At 45.1% G+C, this 10,132-nt stretch overlaps 1 protein-coding gene across 1 annotated transcript; it reads right to left on the bottom strand.

Moving 5' to 3' along the window:
* Window positions 1-2,355: 2,355 nt before the first annotated feature.
* On the bottom strand, window positions 2,356-8,565 carry LOC124647203 (transport inhibitor response 1-like protein Os05g0150500). The gene is made up of 3 exons (XM_047187175.1): window positions 8,081-8,565; window positions 3,395-3,887; window positions 2,356-3,268 (listed from the first exon to the last, which is right to left on the bottom strand). Exons 1-3 carry the CDS (start codon window positions 8,563-8,565, stop codon window positions 2,486-2,488), a joined length of 1,761 nt encoding a protein of 586 aa, XP_047043131.1. The 3' UTR covers window positions 2,356-2,485.
* Between the last annotated feature and the right edge of the window lie 1,567 nt (window positions 8,566-10,132).

The following is a 10,132-nucleotide window of genomic DNA, read 5'->3' as shown; positions in this document are numbered from 1 at the left end:
TCATGTGAGTCGACAAGGGACTCCATATGAATCATGGCAACGGTGCACTTCTGAATCGACGAGAAATTAGCCATGCCAACGGCGTCGTGCTTTAACTTAAAGTAGTCGGCCCACACTCTCACGCCAAGAAAAATTTCCATGAACACGTTCTTGCTCATCCGATAGCGCCTTTGAAGATTGTTGGCTTGTGTTGCCTCGTCAGTGAAGTAGACGTTGTACAGCTTAGTTTGTTTGGTTCGTGCCGCTGTACTGTGCGCGGCCGATCCACCTATCCACCTATCCACGTTGGATTAGTTCGCAGTGGCAGGACCGTATAGGTCGCCCCGCTGGAGATTCCAAGGGTGGTGCTAGGCTGCAAGCTGGAGGACCGTCCTAGTCTGGTACAAACTTTTGTAAGAAAAAATGTGATTATTTTAAGATTATTGTTTTGCATATTATAGGTAATATACATTTTGGTGCTATATAATTAATGAAAATATGATCTAATTGTTTGAATCTTCATACGGAGTATATTACTTTACATTTCGCACAGGAATCCTGGAGACGGCCCTGGGTGGGAGGGGCGGGAGGAAACACACATCACAAATGAAAGACGGGAGGCAACAACAACACACATCACAAATGAAAGACGGGAGGCAACAACATCGACTTTGGTTGCTAGCAGGTGGGTACCTACATCGCTTTTAGTTGCGTTTGTCGTCCTTACAAAGACCCATGTATAATAGGGATGGGCTCGAAACACCGAACACTCTACTGAATCACGTTAGACCGAAACGGTCTTTGAACCCGTGTGGCTAGGGTGGTCAAATATTTGGCGCACCTCAAATCACTTTGAAGGACGATTTGAGGGGCGCCGACTATAAATGCTCTTAGAGCACTTCAGGTTAAAGAGAAAGAGGCTGGCCTGAGACGCTGCGCGACCCTCTCACTCTCAACCAAAACATATCTCCTTGTCTGTTAACTCCTACATGTAGTGGTTCAACAGTCGTGCTCAAATAGGACTTGATCTCGGACACACAAAATATCACACCACCTATGCAACTTGATTGCAATTCATTACTGCAGTCAAAATGCGAGTACTTGTCCAGAGGAATCAGAAGGCATCATTAGTGAGGAAGCAGTGACCATCTGTGTATACCAGAGTTTCAGTACTTGGATTCTTCAGCAGAGTTGCATTTATGTCGTGAGACTTGGGTAGTAGCTGGTAGGCAACATTCTGTTCTAGGCTTGTAGCAAGTACACCATTGGGGTATTGTTTATCAGTTAATGTAGGATTATTTGATGTTCTTGCTGGAATTTCTCAACTTCAATTCATCTTTTTGCTCTCAGTTAGTGGATCTGCAAATGTTTATCTCAAAGAACTACATGAATGAGACTCCATGTAATTTCTGAAGATCAAACGTCAAAAAAAAAAATTCTGAAGATCGGATCAAATGATCAGGCATCCCAGTTACACATGCTAGGCAATCAAAGTCTTGTAAGTTTCTCTTTCTCACATACGGGTTCATCAGTTGACCCAGAACACTCAGATGTGGCAATCAAGCTTCCATGCTGACAGCTTCAGTTCATGAACATACCATGTAGAAGTAGATCACTGGCATATCATCAAGATAAAGCGGAGGAGCAGTCAGTTGGTTTCCATGAACTAAAAGGAACACCAGATGACCTATTAGCACATCATACATGCCATAAGCAGAAAGGGAATGCCAAAGAAGTAGGGGCGACTAACTCAGCTTCCATGTAATTGCAAAAAAAAGTTGGGATGAACACCCATGCAATTTCTTAAGATCAGAGCAAATGAGTCATCCACCCTATATGTAGATCAACACCAGTTTATTTAGCATCTATTGAGTTCCTAAACAATCAAAAGTTAAAAGCATCATCGCAAAGTTTCCCCTTCCTGACATTATTGGTCCATCCATATGTTGCTACATTCCATATGGCACACTGGCAATAAAGAACACCCAGATGTAGCAATCAAGGGCCAAATATGTGCTTCAATTACAGTTTACATGAATCAAAGAGACTGACCGGATGACGCAGAGTAAGGGGCAAATATGTGCTTCAATTATTTAGCATCCAGAACAACCCATAATCAGAAAGGGAAGGCCAAAAAAGATAGTGGTGACAAACTCAGCTCCAGGACAGTTTGTCCAACAATACATTACAAGATTGAAATAGTGCCATAATCTTTATACATCAAAGAACTAAAACACGCTAAAGAAAACAAACCAAGGTTTTCTCATGACGCTATCTAGTAGTTTCTGTAATCCACCCAGCCTCCTACAGTTATTAACACCTGAAAAGGCCTCAGTCTCTCATCCTACTCTTTGCCGAGTCGAGATTTCACAATAGCTTTATCCAAGCAACAGTCTTTCTAGTTGATGGAAAAAATAAAGATCTATGTTATGCTAGAAAGGTGCTGAAGGTACACAACAAGATTGAAAATGAATACCCAGTGTACCCCCCGTTCCATTTGTCTCCCCTAAACAATCTGGACACAGTCTGGTGTGTCAGATCTTGGACCTGCAAGTGTCCGGTAGACATACAATTTCTCGACAGGGCTATCAAACGGGAGTGACTCCACTGGACATGTCTCTCCAGGATCGTTTATTATCTCCACAGTAAGGTGAGGCATCTTGAGTGCAAGCAGTCGGCACCCGCCCACGGTCAACAAGCACGAGTTCATCCAAAGGGATCGCATTGTCTCCAGCTTGGCAGCATTTGCCAGCAACGCTTTATCCCCAAACGGGCAGTCCCTGATCTCTAGCTTCTTCAGGCTCTTGCAGCCAGAGAGGATGTCATTCAGGCCTAGATCGCTGTCTCCAGCAAATGCAAGTGATAGCATCTCAAGACGATCAGCATGTGCACCGATTGATTTGAATACAAGATCTGTGAGAAGACCAGACATAGAGAGGCGCCTAAGCCCCTTGCATGATTCAACAATGGCACTGAAACCAGCATCAAGAGGCTGCCGTGTGATGTAATCCGGAGAACGGGGCTCAAGGAGGGCTAAGCGGAAGCAAGTGAAGTTTGGACGGTTCTTTGCAATCATAACAAGAGCCTCATTCGTCATCCGGCTGCAGAAGTAAAGAACTGACTCCAATTTGGGACAACTGGCAGAAACATCAACAAGACCTCTTTCTGTCAAGAAAACTTGCCCGCCGTTATGACCAAAAGGATCGGAAGGAAAGACCCGCAACTCTTGCAGTTTACTGCAACTTGATGCCACAACAGATAGACCATGGTCCTCAATGAGGTCCATCACCTGAAAATCAAAGCTAAAACTTTAAAAGAGAAAATGCACAAAGAGCATGACATAACAAGACATTTAACCGGTGAGTTTAAGATTAGAATTCAAGTTGATATCTACTGAAGAGGAAGAGTTGCATACCCATAACTGCAGCAGATTCTTGCATCTGCTAATGAATTTGATGAGCTCAGGGCCTTGCACGGTGGCATAACTCAGATTAAGAGATGTGAGGCCTTCACATACACAATAGAATGCTGGCAGGTAATCTGGAACAGCATCCCAAGTCCCAGAAAGCCTTCTAAGGCTTGTACAACCTGCAAATGCTGCTTCAACCTTTGCAAAAAGATCTGGATGATAGTCAGCAGAGAATTTGCCAGTTCCGAGTTCTATTATTTGCGGAGCCTTACGAAGCAGGCTAGCAACATTGTCAAGAGGGATTGCATTGTTGAGCTTCAGAGTCTTGAGGTTGCGGCATCTGCTTACTAGCCTCTCAAGTACAGTGAAATTGACCTCCCCATGTAAGCATGAAAAATTCAGAGCTTCCAGAGAAGTATAACATTCTGGAAAGTTGCTGAGCCAATGACTTGAACAATCATCGATGTAGTTCTCTTGCAGGTCAAGTTCTTTTAAATTTCTGCAGCATGGAGAGTACACAGAAGTTAGAGAGCCCGAATAAGACAGCCCATTAGTCCACTCCCAACACTGCCATCACTTGAGAAACAAAGTCCATATGGGTATTCGACGGAAAGAGCAAGGAGATTTATGAGAAAATAAACAACTGCAGGTTCACTTGGCAATTGGCATGGCATTACCAAAATCATGATCATGCAAATGGAGACAGCAAATAGACATATCATTAACTAATTTATTTCTTCATTCAGGGTTTAACTAATATTTATTCATGTTTTCAATCCAGTTACATTAGTTTCATGTGCCAAGTAATTTATGTTTGATAAATTTGAAGTTAACATTTCCAATTATCTAGTGTACCGTCTGGAACCTGTTATACCGTTTACAAATTGAAGTGCTTTGCAGGAACGACCAGTGTAAAGCAGCATTACCAAAAATCAGTCTACAGCATAAAGGGTTTGCTCTGCAATTACAGCACCTATGTCCACTATTGTAGTGTTCTTTCATAACTCATAAGCACACTAGAACAACTTCAAGCAAATCAGAGCAGCAGCAAGATGAACAGTGCAAAAGATAACGACAAAAACAAGCTCAATACTTTGCACTGGTCACAAAATGCAATCTTCAGCAAGACGCATCAATTTCAGTAGCATATAGAGGTATAACACATATGGTCACCATAATATCAGGCGGCACTCCAAGAACATACTTTAGATGCAAAACAATGATAGCCATCGTTCTTTTCTTGGCCGACAAGGACACTTGCTAAGATCTCAATTATTTGCAGCCTCGGGATATGATCAGTTTAGAGCTAGCAAGATTCTGATATAAATTAGATCTAGAGCTGGGTCCTACTCAGCACACCCAACTACCTTGAAACCATGACATAAATTTTTCAAGCAAAATAATATAAACTGCCCAACTTAGGTTCAATAAGGTTAATAACTTCTACCCAAGCTAGATAATTAGGACTTCAGCATTGAAAATAAAGAAAATGTTGAGTCTACACATCCAAAATTCTTCCAATACAAGAAAGTAAGAATTTGGAGAGATAATTGGATTCCAAGGGGAGATATGAAAATTACTGCAAATTTATCAAACTCTAGACTCAGAAAAGTGGACAAACTAATCAACCATGAGAACAGAACATGGAAAGAGAATTTGATCAGGGATATCTTTATGGACCATGATGCTGAAGAAATTTTGAAAATCCGTTTGCCAAGGAATGATGAGGAGGATTTCATTGCATGGACTGCTGAAAAACATGGAATGTTTACTGTGAAGAGTGCGTACAATCTGGCACTTGATCTCAAGTTAAATAATCCTCCAAATTCTAGTGGAAACAATAGTGGAGATAGGGGACTTTGGAATACTATTTGGAAGGCAAATGTTCCCCCAAAGGTGAAGATCTTCACCTGGAAGCTTGCAACAAACAGTTTAGCAGTGCAAGTTAATAGAAGTAAAAGAATCCCAAATGTGCTCCCTATTTGTACCATATGCGGTATGGAAGAGGAAACAGGGTACCATGCAACTATGAAGTGCACCCACGCAATGGCAATTAGACAAGGTCTGGCCAAGAGCTGGAAGTTACCTTGTGAGAATGACCTTCGGTGTACAGGAGATGATTGGGTTCTGATACTTCTTGACAAACTGAATAAAGACATGAGGGACAAACTCATGTTTATTTGGTGGAGGGCTTGGCATCATAGAAATAATATAATCTTCAGTGATGGTAAGGTCTCTATTAAAAATTCGATTAGTTTCTTACAGAACTATTTAGCTACTTTGCAGAATTTGAAGAAGAGGGATATAGTGGTGGATAGAAAGGGTAAAAGCAAAATAGATAAGCCACCAAGCCTGAAAGTGATTTCTCCAAACATGGAGAAGCAGGAAGCTAAAACCTGGGAGAAGCCTCCTAATGGGTGGATAAAGTGTAATGTTGATGCCAGTTTCTTGGTGGACGACAAGAAGGGTAGCTGGGGGTCGATCATTCGAAATCATCTCGGAGATACTATTCTGTCCGCTTGGGGAGTCATACAAAATTGCCAAAGTGCTGAAATGGGAGAAGCGATTGCATGCCTAGAAGGTTTAAAACTGGGTGCTGCTAATAGCGCTCTGAACCTCATTATAGAAACTGATTGTGCTGCTGTTATTGAGGCATTCGAGGATGACAGCAGGATCAGGTCTGAGCTATGTTTCATTGCAAAGGACTTCAAAAGGATGAAACCTACGGATCGACAAGTTATCCTATCCAAAGTTAGCAGATCTTGCAATACTGTAGCGCATGGTTTATGTCAATTTAGCCGTAGTGTGTTGTGTGATGGGGTTTTACAAGGTGCGGTGCCGACCTGCGTGTCGAAAGCGGCCTTGAACGATTGTAACCAAAACTTTGTTATTTGATTAATACACAACACATTTTCAAAAAAAAAAAAAAAAAAATTCTTCCAATACAGAACCAAAACAACATTTTACCAAGTCATCTCAACCCACATGATAAAATATGATACGCTTCCATCTATTTAATTAAAATATTTAATGGCAAACATGAGAAAAAACACATCTAAAATTCTTCCAATACACATCCAATATTTTCCAAAATTCTTACAATACAGAACCAAAACAACATTTTACCAAGTCATCTCAACCCACATGATAAAATATGATACGCTTCCATCTATTTAATTAAAATATTTAATGGCGAACATGAGAAAAAAATTCGAGGACTACTCATAGCTAGGTGCAAGAATCAACATAATGACACAAGTAAATGTACCGCTTGTTTCCCTATAGTAAGGGTGTATCCGTACTCCTATTCACAACCATAAAGAGTAACAGCTACAACAATTTGTATCACCGAGGATCAATCTAATGGTCTATCGCCACATCTGCATAGATGACATTAAACAATGAAACCAATGCACATTCAGTTATGTCACTCTTCTATGTTTGCACAGAATATCACAGCATCAAAGATTGATCAAATCTCACTAGCCTTTCTTCGCAGCTTAACAATCTCCTATCGCTCAAAATGATCGATATGATACTGGTTAGTCACATTAAAGTACTAAATAAATGGATCACTATCGAAATACCTAAGTATCAAATCCTTAAAGTTGCCTTTGAAGAGGTAGCAATCTGATTTTTTTTCGATAAAGAGGTAGGAATCTGATATATTCCAAATTCTTTTCTCAGAGATTCCAGCAAGTTCAACTAATCACACTACCAGAGCAAATGTACCGTCTCACTGGTCCTTTATATGCAAAAACACTACGAGCAGTGGAGCAAATGTCACATGTTCCCACTAGAAGAAAGATACAATAGTTACAGAAATGTTGAGAGCCCCCAAAAGGGGGAAAGAATGGGAATCTATGAGGGCTAAGTCAGAGGATCCTGCTTCTTGAGAACCTAGAAGCTCAAATCAGGAGGGGAAGTCCAAAAACACGCTTGACTAAGTGAAAACGAAATGAGAATAATTCAAGTGAGATCCGTTGCCTCATGAAGTCATGATGTGGGCAAATACAATTCTTTTAAGCGAAGGTACATCTCATTGGTCTAATTAAACTTGAAATAATTCCACCCTTTTGGCAAAAAGAGAAAAGGGGATGCATCCATCATTGCTAAGCAAATAGATATATATCTTCTGTCAATCGCACAGATCCAGTCTCCCCGCAAAGAAAAAAGATCCTACAGATCCGTCCAGGAGAGATTATGCCCCCGCAATCCAATCAACCACAAAGAAAATGAGGCAAAGCTTCGCAAGAACAAGATGAAGCTAATTTGCAAATCACAGCTCAAAACTTTGGACAGGACGTGACATCCCTCCCTAGCTAATCACGAGAGCACACACTTCAGCATAGGAAAAAGAAGAAGCAACTCCAGGTCGCAGCAGATGTTCAATGCTTTCACCAACTCCAGAATAGATCAAATCTGAACTGAAAATGACATCTAGTATTTCAAATAACTACCAAATGAAGCACGCAAATGAGCGAAGTTACTTAGCTCAAAGTCGTTGAAAATACTACGGAGTAGCTCATTTTGGGGAAAACTCTGACAATCATTTAAGCTTAAGCAACACCTACTTCAGATCACCAAAACACAGAGTAAAGAAACACAAGGACACCAAGAAATCTCCCATGGTTAAGCTAAAGACGAAGACCAAACAAGCTCAAATCTCGAACCGGAAACGCGGCGGCTCACCTGCAGCCTTCGGTAATGGCGGCGAGGCCGGCGGTGGTGAATCCCTCGCACGAGTTTAGCCGCAGGACCTTGAAGTTCCTGAAGGATGACGCGATCATCTCAAGGCACTCGTCGGTGACGAACATGCGCTTGAAGCTAAGCTCCTCGAGCAGCGGCCAGCCGTCGGCGGCGGCGGCGACCCAGGGCGCGGCATAGGCGCCCCATGAGGGCGGCAGGAGGCCGAAGTCGGCGAAGTGCGGCTTGCCCTTGACCTCGGCGGCGCGGACGGAGGGGAACCTGTCGACGGCGTCGCGCGGGTCGGTGGCGTAGCAGTTGGGCACGACGAGGCGGCGGCGGGAGCGGCGCTCGGCGCGGAGCCAGCCGTGGCAGGCGCAGGCGGCGGCGCCGCGGTCGGCGTCGGCGGGGAGGAAGGAGAAGGCGTGCTCCCAGACCTCGTCCGGGAGCGAGTGCCACGGGGGCGCGGCGGGGCCGCCGGCGCGGCCCATCGGGGCGTCGCGCGCGGCCTAGCTGCCGGGCGGCTGGTACGGGCCGGTGGAGCGCGTGGGGAGGCGGCGGTGGGGAGAGGACAGCATCTGGGAGGACTCTCTCTTATTCTACCTCTGCTCTGGCTCTGGTCTTCTTCTCTCTACTCAGTCCTCTCTCTCTCTAAATAAAATCGAATAAAATAAAGAAAAAGTAGCATACAGAGAAAGATTTTATCTTTTATTTTATTTTATTTCCTTTACACATAAAAGAGGGAATTCGAGGGAGGGAGGAATTATTTTTCAAATTTTCGTTCATAATTCGAGAGAGGGAGTATAACTACTATACTAAACCTTAACAGCTTCCTTTTTTCTCAGATTTTTGAATTTTTTTTGGGATTAATGTGGTGCTGACACATGTACTACTTGATAGTTTGGTCCTGCAGTATTTCTTCCGTGTGTGCACTTCTGGTGCAGTCTACGAATTTTCAGGTTTGGTTGCACAACACGTGTTCTTGGATGTGGCAACAAAAGCGAGTGCTCCACCTTATCTCTTCCTGCATTCCCTCTCTGCCGCACATTTTCTGTATCTGCTTTTCCTCTTTCTTCTCCATCGAGAGACCACCATGGAACCTGCTCCTGCTACTTCGTCGTTTTTCTCGACCCAAGCGAGCCCGTCGTTTTTTCGCACCCAAGCTCCGCTGGCGTTAGTCTCGCGCCCAACAATCGCCCAGCTCGCGCTGCCCCTGCTCCATGGATCCTCTCGACGCCGGCGCCGCGGGCGGATTTGGGGGGAGTGCTATCTGGTCGGCCTCTCTCCGATGAAGAAGCCCCTCCCTCAAGCAAGAGGATACGGTCACCACGACGAGCTCGCCCCCTCCCTAGCGCGCGAGGTCGTCACGGCCGCGCTCGCCGCCCGCGGGTGCTCCAAGGCCGGCACGGGATTGCTGCACAGGGCGACGCTGGAGCTGCAAGGTCCATCGTCGTTGGTACTGGAGCTGCAAGGTCCATCGTCATTGGTACTGCACGCCACCGCCGTTGCTACATTCGGCCGACGGCCCGACGCTATTGCTACTGCCGGCCGCCGCCATTGCTACTTGCGGCTGACGGCCCGACGCCGTTGCTCAGCATGCCGCCGCCGTTGCTACTTGTGGCCGGCGACGTTGCTACAGCAGGTCGCCGCCGTTGCTACATGTGGCCGACGCTGTTGCTACATGCGGCCGACGGTCCAACGCCGTTGCTACAGCAGGCCACCATCGTTGCTACTGCCGGCCGCCACCATTTCTACATGCGGCCGACAGCCCAAAGCCGTTGCTATAGCAGGCCGCCACCGTTGCTACTGCTGGCTGCCGCCGTTGCAACAGCAGGCCGCCGCCGTTGCTACATGCGGCCGTCGCCGTTGCTACGTACGGCCGACGCCGTTGCGACATGCGGCCTCCACTGACCATTTCTTCCGGCATAAATGGCGAGAGCTACGACCAACGGCGGCGGTGCTACGACCAACGCTGGTAGTGCTGCGAACGTCGGCGACATTGCTGCTAACAGGGGTGGTACTGCTGCGAGGTTTGCCGTCGCTGCAAGCCGCCATGGT

This window comes from Lolium rigidum, chromosome 4 (genome assembly GCF_022539505.1).
Source record: "Lolium rigidum isolate FL_2022 chromosome 4, APGP_CSIRO_Lrig_0.1, whole genome shotgun sequence".
NCBI lineage: Eukaryota > Viridiplantae > Streptophyta > Magnoliopsida > Poales > Poaceae > Lolium > Lolium rigidum.
Note: the sequence above shows the minus strand (reverse complement) of the source record. Positions and strands in the feature narration are given on the sequence as shown.